Genomic DNA, 18404 nt, shown 5'->3' with positions numbered 1-18404 from the left:
CTCTGGGACCTCAGGGCAACTTCTTCACACAGAAGATGGTGGGTATAAGGAATGAACTGCCAGAGGCAGGTACAACAGTCGCATTTAAAAGACTCTTGATCAGCTACATGGTTAGACAGGACTTATGGGCCAAACATTGGCATATTAGCTTAGCTTAAATGGTAATTTTGGTCAGCATGTACGAGTTGGGACTGTCTAAAGGAACTGTTTCTGTGCTGTGTTGCTCCATTATTCAATATGTTCAATGTTGATCTTGCCTCCTCCTCTGACAGCTCCTTGTATCCCTCACGTCCCTAACTTAACAAACGTTTATCTACTTCCAATTGTCCAACCTCCCACACCCATTCAGAGTGGAAATCCAGAGATTCACCAATCCTTAGCGAAAAGTTCCTCCACACCTCAGCCATCAAAGTCAAAGTCAAGTTTATGGTCATATACACCAAATACATGTCTGCACAGCTGCAATGAAAATCTATTCTGCAGCAGCATCATAGTTATTAAAGATTGCCCCATGATCTTGTAACAGTAACCCTCTGTTCGAGACACCCCAATACCCTTATAAGTAATAATTGTGCATTCCTAAAGACAGGAAAAAGTTCCTTCACTATGTCAATAACTACCTACAATGTTGTCTAGGAGATTACCCTTTAACTGCTGGGCAATAGTGGGACACATTGGAGATCGAGCCATTAATACTTTAATTGCACCCAGCAGGAGGATTGATACTTCTAGTTTGCCAAGCTGGGTGGTGCATACACACACTGCTTCTGAGCTTTTCTTCAACCTTAGCAGCCCCATCTCTTTGGAGTCACACGAAATTGGAGACATCAGACATACCAGAAGCAACCTACACAAAGTGCAGGAGGAACTCAGCAGGTCAGGCAGCATACTGCCTGATTCCAAGCACTCCTTTCTAATCCTCATTTCGAGGTGCAGTCTTTTCGAATAGGACGGGGTTTGGATTAGACCGTGGGGTGCCAGGGTAGCATGGTGGTCAGCGCAATGCTATTACAGGTCAGGGTGTCGGAGTTCAGACTTCAGGTCTGTAAGGGGTTTTTACATTCTCCCCATTACTGTAGGTGCTCTGGTTTCCTCGCACAGTCCAAAGGCATACCAGTTAGTAGATTAGGTGGTCGTTGGAAATTGCCCTGTGAATAGGCCAGGGCTAAATAGGTGGGCTGCTGGGCACCGTGGTTCGTTAGGCTGGAAGGGTCAGTTCCACATTGTATCTCAAAATAATAAACACAGAGACAGCTCAAGATACTGCATTCACATAGACAATTAATAAGTGGTACAGCAAACAGATCAACGAAAGTGATGCTTCAATGTCAATTCAGGGCAACAGAACCAACCTTCCCACTCTACAAAATGGCCCATACAGAAAGACAGGACAGATCTTCCATGCAATTACTTCAGTTGGGTAAGACTGCTGATGTCAGACAGGATGCTGGCTGGTGAAGGACTGTTTAGTGTGGCAACTGCTCTGCACATGACTGCACGAAACAGCAGAGAGTTGTAGACTCAGTTCAGCATATCACAGAAACCAGCCTCCCCTTTATGGACTTTGTCTATATTTCTCACTGCCTAGGTAAAGCAACCAGCATAATCCAAGACCTCACCCAGTCCAGACATCTTCTCTTCCCTCCCCACCCCCACCATCAGGCAGAAGATACAAAAGCCTAAAACCATGTAGTACCAAGCTCGAGGACTTCTAATAAGACTATTAAATAGTCCTCTAATATGACAAGATGGACTCTTGACCTCACAATCTACCTCATTATAATCTTGCACCATATTGTTTACCTTTATTACACTTTCTCTGTAGCTGTTACACTTTATTCCTCATTTGAAACTGCTTTAACTTGCTCGTCCTCAATGCACTGTCTAATGATTTGATCTGTATCTGGGTATACGTGACTATAAGCAACAATCAATCCATCCATTTGGAGCTTCTCAGTAATCTGTGGCTCGGTGCCAATGAAGTAGCACCAAGTTGGTCCAAAAAGGTGAGGACTGCACACGCCTTCCGGTGAAAGGATAACCAGGGCTTGCCTGTGGCACCATTTGTGAGAGGGCAGCTGGTGTGTGCATTGCGGAGGAGAGACCTACCTTCAGGTGCTGCAGCTGCCTCCTCTCATCCTCCAACTGTCGCTTCTTGTTCTCGATCTCCGTCTGCCGCTTCCTCTTCTCCTGGGGACAAGAGATAGAAACAGCTTAATTTGGAAGTGTCTCCAAGTCTCCTCTCCCTTCCTCCTGATTTCCACATCCCATCTCCATTAAACTGAAATGGCAATCTAATTAGACTCTCTTTATACAGGGAGGGGAACCTTATCAATGGAGATTCACCAAGAAGAGGATGAATTGCTCTTTGGTTAGGCACTATCGCTGAGGTAGATCTGAAGTGAATTACATTAAATTCCAAGTAGCCAACATTCTGTATTCACTCCAGCCGCAACTGCGTTTGCATCCCCTCCCTCATACACCCATCTCCAACTCCTATCCCACCTCTCATATTCTCAGAGTGTGGTAGGACTTTCACTGGGAGTACTGTGCAGGTGTGAGATTTCCCCAACCCCACCTCCACCAGATTTACAACTCTCACTGTTATCCGTTCCAGGCTTGGGCTGTCTTTGCTTTATGTTCTCAGTTACGTGAGTGAGCCAAGAGAGGCAGCTCAACTGCATTCAGAATCACAGAACAAACTGGCCGCTGGCTGTCCAGTGACTGCTTGGTATCAGGAGTTAGGGCTATGCTTCACAAAACAGGAGCTGATTCCTGAGTTAGTGAGCCAAGTGAGACACCTCATCATATTCAGAATCACAGGACCAAGTAGCTGTCCAACTGGCTCTCCAGTGAGTGCTTGGTATCAGGAGGAGTTAGGGCTATGTTTCACAAAACAGGAGCTGATTCCTGAGTCACAGATATCTCTCCCTCCTCACCCAACTAAGCACAGCTTTTGGCATTACAAGCCCCAATTTAGAGCATAGAGTCATAGACCACTATAGCAAAGAAACCGAACCTTCGCCCACCTAGTCCAGGTCAGCCTACCTTCTAACTAGTCCCATCTACCTGCACCTGGACCATAGCCATCCAGACCCCCCTCACTCATGCACCAATCCAAATTTCTCCCACGTTACAAATTATCTGCAACTTGCACTGACAGCTCATTGCACACTCACACCACCCTCTGAGTGAAGAAGTTCCCCCTCAGGTTCCCCTTAAATATTTTCTTGCCTGCCTCATTCAGAGGAGTGACAAGAACGTTGGGCCATTAAAGTCAAGGTCCCTATGATGAACTAGAAACCGACCAGGAGCCTCAGGATCTTGTCTTGTCATGTGGGATCTCTGATGCACTGACCCATTAACATCTACACATTGTGAAGCATCGATTTCCACTACTGATCCTTTTTCCTCCCAAATCCCAAGGAACTGCAGGTTTGTAAGTAAGTGTCTACAGTCAATTGCTCAAGTGTGTCAATTAATGGTAAAATCTGGGGCGAGGCTTTGGGAACGTGGGGCGAACAAAATGGGGTTGCTGTAGGATGAGTGCTTGATGCCCAGTATGGACGAAATGGGCTGAAAGGTCTGCTTCTCCGCTGCATCCATCCATGACAATCACACCTGCACGATTGCACAAGAGCATAGACTCAGTCCCGGTTTCTGCAGGGGGTGAAATTGACTGGAATTAGTCTCATTCACCATTTGAACCTGCATACTTTCCCCTTCCTTGTTGGGTGGGAGGAATAAAATCAGCACCTTATCACCCCCTCCCCCTTCGACTTTCTTGGCAGCACAGAAGGCCAGTCAAGATTTGGATAAAAGAAAACAGATCAAAATACTTCCCAGTCCATCAGAAAGGATGAATTGTGGAGGAGCAGAGTCTTGGAAGTGAAAAGGTCACTATCTCTGGTAGTGTTCGGAAGTATTCTGGAGTTATGTAAATATAGGTGATACTATTTCAAGCAAGAACCAATATTCAGCTCTTACTGTAAATTGCAGTCAGTAAATTGAAGTTAAACTGCCCCATAGTCTAGATTTGGCTTGCAAAATGGAGACAATGAGATGTTTGCACATGCAAAAACCAAGCGTTAAGACAATGGGGTCGTGTTAATTGGCCTGCATCAATCCAGGCAACATGGCTAAGTTATTTGCAAAATTGTAACTTGAGATTAAGCTGGCAGAGCAAATGGACGTTGTCACTCAGCATATCAAACATGGTCACAGGTATAGGCAATCATTAGTTATTGTGTACTCAGAGACAATCTTTAATCTCGGGTGTCTGCCTCTCTGTCTTCAAAAGCACTGAGATTATTTGTGAGAATTACTTAGCAACAAAGATGTTTGAACATTCCCACTGTAGATATGTAATTCAATGCAAGCATTGTCAACCCAAAATATTGAGGTGAACGATGTCATTGTAGCTACTGAAATTCTACTGAATCACCTGCTTTTACCTTTGACCTTAAGGGCATAAAAATGTGACATACAGTAATTTTGGGTTTATGTCAATCAGGGCGAGGCACTTCAAATGCTAAAAAGCAAGTGCAGAAAATAAACCCTCTGGTGGAGAAAATGTGGAGGTAAGTGGATAACATTATAATTTAGCCCAGACTGTGTTCCAGCCAAGGACTGGTGAAAATCTCAAACCAGCTTTCACTAAAGGAGGTGAAGGCTGAGAGCCGATAAAGCTTTTGAGAGAGAAATTAATCAAATCTGTTGATTAAAGGAAGCAAGGAATGTCAGATTAAGGCAAGGTAATGGCCCGAGGTTCTGTTCAGCCATGTCAAACTGAGTGGTAGGACAAGTCTGAGGGGCTGAAGGGTCTCTCCCACTTCTTAGAGTAGGGAAAAGGGGGAAAAAAAAGACCTCAGAATCAGGTTTATTGCCATCGACATATGTCATTACATTTGTTGTTTTGTGGCAGCACCACAGCATAAGACATAAAAAATGTAAGTTACAAGTAAATAAATAAATAAGTGACAAAGGTGAGTAAGATAGTGTTCTAGATTCATGGAGTAGTTTAGAAATCTAATTAAAGCTGTTCCTAAAACATTGGGTGTGCATCTTCAGCCTCCTGTACCTCCCCGATGGTAGTTATGAGAAAAAGGCCTGCTGATTCCTCCAGTGTTTTGTGTGTGTTGCTTGGGTTTCCAGCATCTACAGATTTTCTCTTGTTTATGCTAATAAGGCATGTTTCGGATCATGAGGGTCCTTAATGATGAATATTGCCTTTTTGAAGCACCACCTCTTGCCTTCGAGGAGAACGAGACACTGAGAGTCTGGCTGAAGGTTTCAGCGGTGGGGACAGTGTTGGGGATATACAGAGACTGTACTGAATGTAGAAACACTGTCTGAGAGAGAGTCTGGCCACCTGCAAACTGGAATAACAGCAATAGTATTACAAAGACAAAGGTTTAAAATGCTGCTGCTGTTATTTCTGGCCACAAAAGGTGGTGTGATGATATTTCTTTAAACAGTGGTTCAGTTCTCTGAACAGCAGGGAAATGATTCACAAAAGATGAAAGAAGCCATTCAGCTGAAAGATCGCCAATCTTTCAAAGCTCAGATGAAGGCAAGTTTATAAAATAGGGTTGGTGTCCCATTACTTTTGGAAGTTAATAACTCTGCCAATAACTTTGAAAAGTGTTTTAGTTAATAGATGTAACATTTTAACAAGGAAACAATAAATCCTGGTTATCTCTTTTCCTTTCCCCTCTCTGTACTTTTCAACGTGGACTTCCTTTGTATTTTTGTGTCACTGTAGATAGAAGTGTGTTTAATAACTGCATGATTTTGAAGTGCCTTCTATAACGAATTCTGCTTATAAATGCAGACTACCTCCGTGAAGCAACTTGCTTAGCACAGACGAGCTAGGCTGCAGGGCTTGTTTTTGTGCTGAATCACTCTATGACTGTTAAAGGCACAGTGACGATATTCTGGGCTCTCGGTACTGCAGGGTAGATCCACGCAATTCCTATCAAAGTCAGTGACCTCTGTCAAGAGGAGGGTCAGACAGGGAGCTGTGTCTCAACCTAACGGTGGGTCAGCCTTTGACCAAATGGCTCAGGAATGGCCTCAAAGTTAAATTGATGAGATGAGTCAATTCTATTACAATATCTGAAAGAGCACTAAACAGTTATTGGTTTCCTTACCAAATTTAAATCTCCTTCAAAGAGCTTCATTCAAAGAATGAATCACCAAGCGTGGCCAGGAATAGGCTCTGCACCTGCAGAGATCCTTTGAGGGCTCATGGGACATTCAGATTGGTCAAGAAGAGAGAAATTAAAACCTGTGCTGGAAACTGGGCAACTGAAGTACGGTGACATTGTCTCAGATCAGATCTTAAAAAGCAGCCACAAAACAAAATCTACCCCTTGGGATTGAAAACATGGTGCTGGAGAGAGGTTGTCCTGCAGAGTTAGCCTGGTTGCTAAAGATGAGCAGGAGGTCAAAGAACTACAAGTAACAAAAGCATCAAGAATCTCATTTGGGACAAAGGCTGGGAAGATTATTCAGACAGACGTGGCTCAGATAGGGAGTGAATTGCAGGGGAGGGCAGGACAAACCCTGCAACTGATTCTGGTCTTCATGCTACACCCGAGTTACTGGGGAGCTGGAACTGCTGCAGGGATGGCCCACCAGCATAATGGAACCAGGCACATTGGATTTTCTCTGAATTGGGGAATGGACATTCAACCTCCACTTTGCAGCATGAACTTTTCAAAAGGTGCAGAAACTTGTGACTTTGCATACAGCTACAATGATTTTTCCAAGAACTGTTTTGTCATTTTCAAGATCCTACTCTGAAAATAATAACTATCCTATTACATTTAATTGCTCCCACCAAATAAAATATCTGCCGTTAAATCTCGGTCACAACTAAACTCATGCAACGATTTGGCAGTTAGACCCTACGTTAATGATGTAAGTGAGATATTGGAAAGAGTGAAATTGCACATACAGTGGTCATGCATTGCTCTTAAGGAAGGGGAAATGTGAATGATAAGAATGATTTACTGCTCATAAACAGAGACAAATAATAGTGAAACAAAAGTATTTCCATAAATTAGCAATAGAGGATTCGTAGAAAACTCCGGCAAGAACTGCACACAATTAAAGGAAACCAAGGTCTTACTTAGTTCAGCTAAAAGGTGAACAGGAAAACGGTTTGTGGATAGAAATAGGAAAATCCTTTTTAGCTATGCTTAGTATGAAAGTCTGAAATGGATCATTAGAAAATCTCCAGAAGAGTTTCTTGAGAATTAACAATCTTTCACTTTTGCAGATAACACAAAAATAACTGCACCATTGTACACTTAGTATTAACTTTTTGCTATTAAAACAAATGCAGAAATTGTCTTAGACTGAGTAGAACCTTATATATGATCTGAGAATTTACTGCCTGAAACGTAAGCCACACTAATGCACTAAAAGTAATATGACAGAGCTGCGTGAGCCCGTAATAGTTTCATCACCACTATACAGGGGGCTATTTCCTTAAACTTGTGGGATAAAAAGTTTTACTTTCTGACAAAGTTGGTAAGACAGAGAACATGTAGCTTTGCATTACTTTGCTAGGATCTGTAATGTGGAATACTCATAAGGTTTAGATTTCTCATACAGGCACAAGGAGAGGAGATCTGATCAGAATCCTAGGTGAAAAGAGGGCATTTTTAAACAATGCTTGCTTTTGAAGAGGTTGCTATTTCAGATCATAGACTTCTTGTCATACCAAGTAAACCTTGGGCTTGGCAAACTCTGAAACTCCTTTCACCAGCTAGTCTGGGTTAATGCACCTTCTCAGGGGATCTACACTGGGCCTAAAATATTGATGCAATTACGTAGAAGTCACACCAGCAGCTACACTCCACTTGAAGTTTGAGGAGATTTGGTACGTCACTAAAGACTCCAGCAAATTTCTACAGATGTACTGTGGAGAACATTCTGACTGGGTGTATGCAGCCTGGTATGGAGGCTACAATGCACAGGATCAAAAGAGGCTGCAGAAGGTTATCGACTCAACCAAGCTCCATCGTGGGCACAACACTCGGCACCATTAAGGACATCCTCAAGAAGAAGTGCCTCGACAAGGTGCCACACGTCAACGAGGACACCTGGGACAAGACCCCTGCCCATTACCACCATCCGGAGGAGGTACAGGAGCCTGAAGACCCATATCCAGTGTTTTAGGAACAGTCTTTTCCCTTCCGCCATCAGATTTCTGAAAGGTCCATGACTTCATGAACACTACTCACTATTCCTCTTTGGCACAATTTATTTATTTGTAACACAGTAATTTTGTGTGTCTTGTACTGCACTGCCTCCATAAACAACAAATCACATGAATATGTCAGTGATGATAAACCTGATTCCCATTCTGATGCTCACCATAGTTTCCAGGCCTTTATTTCCCGACTTGTATTTTAACGGAATGGGTCATGTTCTCGTTAAAAGAGGAGAGGAGAAATGCAATGAAGCTCATGAGCATCTGCTCACTAGTACTGCCATTGGCTCTGTTTGCAGATGAGGGCAAGATCCAGTAACAGACATGGACTTGGGAATAAAGCTCTATATTTAGCAGCATAACTTCACAGCCTGGTATGGGAACTCCAATGCTCTGCGTGGCAAGATGCCACAGACAGTGCTGGACAGAGAGCCAGTTCCATCACAAGTAGAGCTCTCCCACCATCCAGGACATCTGCAAGAGCTTGATGGCTCAGGAAGGTGGCATCCATCATCAGGGACCTCCATCAACCAGCTATGCTCTCTCCCCACTGCTGCCATCAGGCAAGCGATACGGGACCCTGAAGACCCAAAACTCAGTGGTCACTTTTCCACCAGGCCTGGAACTGACCTTAAAAGGGCTAACACTACCTCGGAATATATTATACTCTCTCAATCTTTCACTCGAGGTGTTATATCTATTTTAGTTTATTTTGCACCTGTTAAGTTATATAAAAATTATATTAATTTATTTAACATGTTTGTCCTTGTGTTCAACTGTAAGTTGAGTTTATTGTCACATGCACAAATACATGTTGCACAGGTGCAATGAAAACAAGGACATTATTTGCAGCAGCATCACAGGCACATAGCACCATATATGCATGCAGCAGTTACAAGAAAAATTTAAATTAAACAAATAACTGAATAGTTGAAAAGATGCAGCTAGTTTTCCTGCAAGAAAATGAACCTCATGGCTGTATATGGTGATATATATGTACTTTGATGATATATTTACATTGAGCTTTGAACTTTTGAATTTTGGTGGTGGGAACTCCTGCCCAATTGTAGCTATGAGATGATGGTATGGCTGGACAGTGGGAATCTTTGATGACTGCACCTGTTTCACTGAAGCCAACATGAGTAAAGTCATTCCTCGGTGAATAAAGAGTCAGAGTGACCACTCTTGTTCTGTCGAACCTGTGAGTTCTGACAGAGATCACCTGTGGTCAACTGCACTGATCCCGAGATGAGGAAGCTGAATTATCAGTTGCTACACCCACACAGAGTGAACTTAGACTGAGAACGGTCCCTCAGAATGCCACGTTTCCCAGCGAATGTCTTTGAAAACTAGAGCCTGTGAACGGATGGTCTCAGCCCAAATGGTTGACTGTCCATTTCCCTCCGCAGATGCTCCTGACCTGCTGAGTTCCTTCAGCAGGTAATTTTTTGTGCCTTGAAGGGATGAAGGAGGCATCTTTTCTCTGAGATCAATGAGTCCTGAATCACATTGCTCTGCATGTCTGAACTCCAGTCTTGTACAGAGAGCCGGATCTGACAGCCATTCCAGACACCCTGTGGGATCCGTGAAGGTCGCCAACTCTATCCAGGGACCAGAGATGCAAATTCAACTTGTTCAAGGATTCCTCAATTATATTTCTGGGTGTCTCCAACATTCATTGTGCTTCTCTTGGTTCTCTCTGGTTGGGTTCCTCAAGGGTATTTCAACCACATTTTAAGTGGGTGTCTCCTGTCGCTGATCAGCCAGATGAAAAAGTGCAATGATCAGGGAATTTGTAGTAGCACAGAGTGAAAGAATCATGGCGACAGTTTGAGAACCTGCTATGTAAAAGTCTCTTTGTGCTTGCCCTGATTGTATATGCTCTCAGCTTCTGAACAGTTTTGGTGAAATGGAGAGACAGAACACGGAAAACTGTTCCTTCAGATGACCAGGTCAGTGCTGATCAAGCACCCCACCCATTTGATACACATCCTTCCCCTTTGCATTTTATTCTTCCCATCAAATCCCTTCAGATTCTACCTGTCACCTACACACTTACAGCAACATGCAGGTATTTGTGATGTGGAGGAAAGCAGAGGACCCAGAGGAAACCAACATGGTCACGGGCAGAACGTGAAAACCCCACACACCCAGCACCAGAGCTTGGTATTGAATCTCAGTCTCCCGGGCTGTGACATTACAGACATTTAATTGTGAGAATCTGAGACACTGGGGTCTGATGTGTTAGAGAATCGTATCGTTCGTCAGTGACCATGTGCATGGGCTGTGCCCTCCTGCCTCTCTCTAGTGGAGACACTGGTCTGTGAGGAGGGGGATCACTGACCTTGTTCCACGCTCAGCTGCTCTTCACCTGAGGCCCGAGGCAGCCCAGTGTGGGAATCACTCAGGAGACTATCAGAGCTCCTGTGCCGCCACTGAGCACACAGCCCTGTGAGCAAACCCTCCACAGGAAGTCAGCAGCTGTTCAGAAAGGACGTCAGTCCTCTCAGATGCTGCTGCCTTCATTGTTCACCCAGGAGCCCAATGAACCCAGGACTGCAGTCACCTTGGAAAAGCTGTGGAAATGTCACTGCAAGTGAGTGATTCACACTGAAGCTGACACCTGCAGAGTTAAACACAGAAGCCAGCAGATTGGAGATGGCTTCCAATGGAATAGTGAGAAAATGTAAATTACAAAAAAAAAGTGGAGAAGCAAAAATGAATAAGAGTTTGTGGGTTGATGGACCAGTTAGAAATCTGGTTGTGGAGAAGAAGAAGCTGTTGCTGAACCATTGAGACTGGGTCTTCAGGCGCCTGTACCTCCTCTCCCATGGTAGTAATGAGAAGAGAACATGTCGCAGACGTTGAAGGTCCTTAATGATGGATTCCAGCTTGTTGAGGCACCACCTCGTGAAGATACCATGGATGGTGAGGAGGGCTCACCATGATGGAACTGCTGAGACTACGACCCTCTGCAGCCTCTAGCCATCCTGTGCATGGGAGCCTCCATAGCAGGACGTGGAGCAACCAGTCAGAATGCTCTCCACCGTACATCCCCAGAAATTTGCCAGAGTCTCTGGCGACATACCAAATTTCTTAAGACTGCTGGTGTATCTTCTTCACGATCACATCCATGTGTTGGGCTGACGATAAATCCTCCAAAACGTTAACACTCAGGAACAGTTTTGGAACAAGTATGGTATTGACAACTGGCTCATGCTTCTAGGACAGGAAGGCAGGTGGATAGCCTGACTGGTACAGCTGGGGAAAGGGACCAATCATAGGCAGTGAGAATTCTCGGATCTCAGGCTTGTTTGTATGCACTTCCACACCTCACCTCCTCCTTTAATTGTATGCACCTCACCTAGGTAGGAAGAAGAGGAGATCAGGAGAGATGGTGAAGGGTGACTGAATGGATAAGGGTTGGCAGGCGAGGTGTAGGGAAACTGCACAGCCCGTATCTGTATTCCCACCTGCTAGCGGCCAGCTCACAAGGCTGCAGGCCAGGCAGCACTACTCTTTCACCCTGCTCTCTGGATTACATTACATTCAACATGCCCGATAACTGCTGAGCAAAGCAGTGAGAGGGAGCACCAGCCCAGTGTCCATTCTCCCAGTGCGCTCACAGCCAGTCTATCTATCAATTTATCGCCCGATATGTGCACCAGTATAGTATCACTGTATGGAGTGACCTTCCAATCTTGCAGATTACTCTGTTAAGTACAGATACAGAAATTGATGGTGGAATTGATGCCAGAAACAGAGTAATTTTGTTGAGTGGGGTTATCAGTCATATAGATTGTACTTGTAACCTTGATTAACATTGATCAGCATGCTGAATGACTGAGCTATTACTGCAGGGAGTTGTGAAGAAAATGAACTGCAGGGTTGTATATGGTGACATATACTGTATGTACTTTGATAATAAATTTACTTGGAACTTTGAACAGTGGGGAGCTGTTGTTGTTTCTATCTCTGTGCTGGCTGGCTAACTTTGACAGGATGGTGTGGAGGAGAAGGGACATTTGTGGCTAGATCAAAAGGAAGGTAACACCAAGGTACAACAAAGCACTAGTAAGCCATGTAGCATGCAAGTTATAAATTCTGCTACAGCAACAGATTTCCAGGCAGACACAGGAGATGGTTCAGTGCTGCCACAACCTCTTACTCAGTGTCAGTAACTTAAAAAGTTGGTTGTTGACTTGGAGAAGGGGTAAGGAGAGCAAATATGTGTGAATTGACTCTCTTTACGCCTATGACTGTGTAACTAATTACAGCTCCAACACCATGTACAAGTTGGCTGATGACACCACTGTTGTGGGCTGTATCAAAGGTGGTGATGAATCAGCATACAGGAGGGAGATTGAAGATTTGGCTGAGTGGTGTAATAACAACAATGCCAGTAAGACCAAGGAACTGATAGTAGACTTCAGGAGAGAGAAACCAGATGTCCATGAACCACTAGTCAATGGAGGATCAGAGGTGGACAGGATCAGTAACCTTAAACTCCTGGGTGTCACTCTTTCAGAGGTCCGGTCCTGAACCCTTCATATAAATATAATTGTGAAGAAAGCACGACAGCGCCTCTACTTCCTCAGGAGTCTGCGCAGATTTGGCTTGTCATTAAAAACCTTGGTGAACTTCTGTAAATGTTGGGTAAATTTAGATTTAAACTCTCAGCAAAAGAGGAGAGCATATTTATAAACTTTGTATACCGGGTAAAAACAAAGGGTTAAAACAATGCATCTTGCTAGTTGGAAACTTTTCCGTGAGATTACTGTCTGTCATTTTCAGTACTTACTGATGTAAACTGTCCCATGATTCTCTTGGGAAGAACAATGTCTTAAATAATAAACATCCCTCAACTTTCAATTAAAAGTTGATTCAATTCAATTATGACTTTCTAATCATTATCCCATTGCTGTTTGTTGGACTGTGTTGAGTGCGAAATGCTACAATATTTCCTGGATTGCAATTGTGACTAAAGGGGATAACTGCACTCGTTTAAGGACTCTGTTATCTTGTTATTTCATGCTCCTCATTTATTGCTATTTATTTATAATCTGCATTTGTACAGTGTGTTTACAGTTTACTGATACTGTTTACAGTTTCTGTTCTATAGATTTGCTGAGTATGCCCGCTGAAAAAGAATCTCAGGTATGTGGTGACATGTATGTACTCTGATAATAAATTTTACTTTGAACTTTGAATTTTGAAGAACTTTGATCTACAATGGTGATCAGTGGTGGAGTCAGCAGATGTAGTTGTGGAGAGAGTCGGCCCGAAGCATTGACAGTACTCTTTTCCATAGCTGCTGCCTGACCTGCTGAGTTTCTCCAGCATTTTGTGTGTGTTGCTTTGGATTTGCAGCATCTGCAGATTTTCTCCTGTTCACCAGCAGACGTAAGTTCCTGGGCCCAGCACGTAGTGGCAATCACAAGGAAGGTATGCCACAATCAGAATCAGCTATATCACTGACATATGCAATGAAATTTACAGTTTTATGGCAGCAGTACAGTGCAAGACATAAAGTTACTATAGATTACAAAATTACAAAATAAATAAACATGCAAAAAAAGGAATAAAGAAGTCGTGTTCATGAATTCCTGGACCTTTAAGGAATTTGATGGCGGTGAGCAAGAAACTGTTCCAAAATCATTAAATATGGATCTTCTGGTTTCTATAGCTCTTCCATTATGGTAGTAATGAGAAGAGGGCATGTCTATAAGACCATGACACCATAGGACATAAAAGCAGAATTAGACCGTTGAGTTTGCTCCACCACTCCACCATTCCACCCTCTCGACCTCATTCTCCTACCACCTCTCTATAACCTTTGGTGTCCTTATTAATTGAGAACCTATCAACCTCCACTCTAAACATAGCCAATGACTTGCCTTCACAGTCATCTGAAGCACTGAACTCTGAATTTCACAGATGTATCACCCTCATCTGTGCGATGAGAATTTTTTCCTCATCTAAAGGGACATCCTTCTATTCTGAGGCCGTGCCCTTTGCTCCCAGACTCTCCCACAACTGAAAATACCTTCTCCAGATTCACTCTGTCCAGGCTTTTCAATATTTAGTAGATTTCAATGAGATTCCCCTCCCCCCACCTTCGACTCTTCTAAATCCAGTGAGTACAGGCCCAGAGCCATCAAACACGCCTCATAACTTAACCCTTTCATTCCAGAATCATCAGAACCTCCTCTAGAACCCCTCCAATGCCAGCACATCCTTTCTTAGAAATGGGGCCCACAACTGCTCACCATTTCCCAAATATAGGCAGACCAATGTCTTATAAAGCCTCAACGTTGTACCCTTGCTTTTATTTTCTGGTCCTCCCAAAATGAATGCTAACATTGCATTTGCCTTCCTTGCTTTTGACTCAACTTGCAAGTTAACCTTCAGGGAATCCCGCAAAAGGACTACTAAGCCCTTTGCACTTCTGATTTTGAACTTGCTCCCTGTTTAGAAAATAGTCTATGCTTACATTTCTTCTACCAAAATGCATGACCATACACTTTCCTACACTGCATTCCATCTGACATTTCTTTGCTCATTCTCCAAATCTGTCCACGGCTTTCTGCAGATTGCTTGCTTCCTCAACACTGCCTGACTTTGCATCATCCACAAACTTGGCCAAAAAGCCATCAAATCCATAATCCAAATTATTGACATATCGGTGAAAAGTAGTGGCCCCAACACTGCCCCCTGCAGAAGGAGGCGTGTTGCTGAATGCTTACGGAAACTTTTACAGATGTACTGTTGAAAGTATCCCGTCTTGGTCTGGCACATTAATTCAAATGGGCAGGAACATAAGAAGTTGAAGGGTGTCGTGGGCTCTGCCTAATGTATCACGGGAACATTACTTCCCACCAAACATGGTATTAACAGCAGATGCTGCCTCAAAAATGCAACATTCATCATCAAAACCTGCACCATCAGGGCTATGCCATGTCCCGCAGCTACCATCAGGCAGGAGGTTCAGAAGAATGAAGTCCCACACAACTAGGTTCAAGAACATATACAGTATTTTCCTTCAACCATTTGCTTCTTGAACCAACTGGAACCAAACCTAATCACTTACAGCAGTTCAGAAACACTATGACTACATTGATCACTTTGCACTAAAATTGTCTTTATATACGAATTTTGTTTTCTTGTAAAAATTGTGTATAAATTATGATTAATTTATGTTTTTTTTCTTGTGAATGCTGCTTATGTGAAGCCATGTGCCTGGATTGCTGCTGCCAGTAAAGTTTTCATTTTACCTGTACTTATCCATATGACAATAAACTTGAGTTTGACCTTGATTTTGAAAAGATTCAAGGACGTATTGACAGCCTGTTTGAAGGAAGTCAACATCCCCTCTAGTTCCTGAGAATATTTGGCCTACAGCCACACAAGAAGGATTTGGGATTTTATTGAGCACCTCAAGGCTTTGGGAGTACTATGTAATGGGAGGAAGGAGTGCACCTCCATACAAACCGTCCACCTGCTTCTCTAGTCAGGCACCTGCTTCCCCGTCTACGGAAGAGTCTGCTTTTCTCATATTGGATTCATTAACCATCCCAGAACACACAGAACTGGAAAGGAAGAAAATCACCCTCAGTCATGACAGGCTAAGAAGGAGAGAGCCTTGTGTAAAGTGCTTAGAGTTCAGGATAAAAGAGAATCCGTCTACATTTACTGACTGGAGTTTAGGTAAATGAGAAGCCATCTTAACAGAATTCTAAGATTTTTCAAGAGGCTGTTAGGTTAATACAGCTACAATGAACATATTTCCCCTTTGTGACGTCAGCACTTTGAACAAGAGGGCACCATCCCTGTAAAAGGAGGTTCTCATTTCAGAGTGAGGAAAGGAAAAGTTGTCTTCTCTCAAAAGCTTGTGGACCTGTGGAATACTTTGCCCCAGAAAGCCTTGGAGGTAAGATTTTCAAAGCTGGAACATACATGTATTTAGTCAATAATGGAATGGAGGGTTGTGGGGATTGTGGGAAAATGAACAAGGAAAGTTTGGTGAGCCATGATTTTACTGAGCAGTGGAACAGGCTCGAGGGGTAGAATGCCCTACTCCTGCTTCTATTCCTTGAGTCTTTATGGTCTTATGGTGAGACATAACTGGAAATGAGCCATGGACATGTGAGATATGAAGGCACAGAAGCATATCCTTTGCCTCACCATGTCCACCCTGACCATCTATAGCAATCCAATCTCCCAACACTTGAACTGCCTGGGTGAAAAAGTTCTTTCTCTGATTCTTTCTAAACCTCCTACCCCTTACCCTAAATAAATATCTTTTAGTTTTATACACCTCTGCCATGGAGAAAAGTATCCTTCTATCTAACCTCTCTCTGCCACTCATAATTTTGTAAATCTCTATCAGATTTCCTTCCGCCTGCACTGCCCCACCCTATGAAAAGAAGCCGAACCTGTCCATTCTCTCCTGTAACACTTAATCCCAGAAAACACCCTTTTTAACGCAACCACCTCCTTCTATAGCGCGGTGACCAAAACTGTACATGGTATTCCAGCTGTGACCTATTCAATATTTATAAAGCCGTATGATATCTTTCCTCGTCCCAAATCCTGTGCCTCAACTAATGAAGGCGAGTATCCTAATGCCTTCTTCACCCTGTTATCTATTTGCTGCTCTGCTCCTACACATGTATATTGAGGTATCGCTGCTCTTCAATACACCCTATGGCCTGACCCTTTACTTCCTGCACTGTGGGGAGAATACACTTGCATAAAGGCAGTGAGATGTAGATTCACTCACACAATCTCTGGAACAATAGGTTTGCTCGAAGAGGAGAGATTGTTGCTAGATGGGTATAAAGTCTTTTGTCTGGACAGCTGATCAGAAGTTGATTGCATTGAAACGTGGGCTTCTCAGAATGAGCCCTAAAGGGAGGCTTGGCCTGGCTGGAGTCCCTGGCTAGACTCTTGGGCTGGATAAGGAATGTATTCACTCAGACAGTTATGAAACTTGGCAATTTTCTACTGCAGAGAGCTGTGGGTGTCCAATGCTGGTGTGTATCCAAGCTGGAGAATAATAGGTCTTTGAATTCTAATTGGAACAACAGATCAGGGGATTGGGCGGAAAGAGAAACTGAGCTCAAAGATCAGCCATGATATATGGAAGGAGAAACAGAGTTGATGTTTCACATTATCGACTGTTCATCAGACTGGAAAAGATAGTAAATAAGTTACTTTTAGTTATAGAGAGGGAGGGAGAAGGGATAGATGGGACAGACTCTGAGTGGATGGGGTGCATCAATCTGGCAACCACTGCTTCTTCCAGTCAGAGATATTTCCCATTCCCTCCTTCACCTCACCTTCCCTACAATTTAAATCTAAATTGTTTCCATCTTACCAGTACCTGTGAATGGTGTTTGATTTGAAACATCATTTCTGTTCCCCCCTCCACAGATGCTGCCTGACCTGCTCTGTGTTCCCACATTTTTGTTTTATTCCAGATAAGAGATAAAACAGACCTATAGATTTTTTGTTTGTTTTTATCAGGATCTCATTGAACGTTAGCGCAGGCAAAAGGGACTAAATTACCATCTTCTAAAAACTCATTGACGGGAATGGAAAGACGAACATTAATTGCACAACTCCAACTGCCCGTGAGGGGCATTGTACAACTATTCTTTCCGAGCTGCTGGATCTGCAGTGGTTTCATTTCCCTACAGTACACAAACCAAAACTTGGGTGAGAAAAGCGTTTTGGGACGTCATCACTCTTCTCAGATTTGGCAGTCATCATCAGTTTTATGGGTATCAGAAGGTGGTGATGAATCACTTTAAAGCACAAGTTAGAGTCAATCGCTTCCATGTGGGCAGGAGCCATGGAGGGGGGAAGGCTGAATAAAAGTCAACAGAGATCTTTCTTGAAATATGTTGGTCCATAAAGGGTAAGTCATATTAGGGCCAGGTCTGTGGGTCCAAGACGCAACCCAGGGACTTCAGCTCCTTGACTACATTTAAACTCCAGTTTAGAACCAAGGGAGATCTGGACTAAAAGTTATGAGGCACCAGATTCATGGAATTGGCCTCCCACCAAAGGAAGATCAAGAGGGTGGTAGTTGATGGAGCATATTCTTCCTGGAGGACAGTTACTACTGGTGTTCTTCAGGGACCTGTTCTGAGTTTCATAAATGCCTTGGATGAGA

General features: G+C 43.4%; 1 protein-coding gene across 3 annotated transcripts in view; it reads right to left on the bottom strand.

The window, feature by feature from the left end:
- palm1a (paralemmin 1a) overlaps nucleotides 1–18404 on the bottom strand; it is a 277402-nt gene that overhangs the window by 135753 nt on the left and 123245 nt on the right. For all 3 annotated transcript variants that reach the window (XM_072244277.1, XM_072244278.1, XM_072244276.1), the window contains exon 3: nucleotides 2110–2190. In XM_072244277.1, coding sequence (XP_072100378.1) covers nucleotides 2110–2190 — 81 coding nt within the window. The remainder of the gene's footprint in view (nucleotides 1–2109; nucleotides 2191–18404) is intronic.

The sequence above is a fragment of the Mobula birostris genome, chromosome 26 (assembly GCF_030028105.1).
Source record: "Mobula birostris isolate sMobBir1 chromosome 26, sMobBir1.hap1, whole genome shotgun sequence".
Taxonomy (NCBI): Eukaryota; Metazoa; Chordata; class Chondrichthyes; order Myliobatiformes; family Myliobatidae; genus Mobula; species Mobula birostris.
The sequence above is the reverse complement of the archived record's forward strand: the minus strand, read 5'-3'. Positions and strand labels throughout refer to the sequence as shown.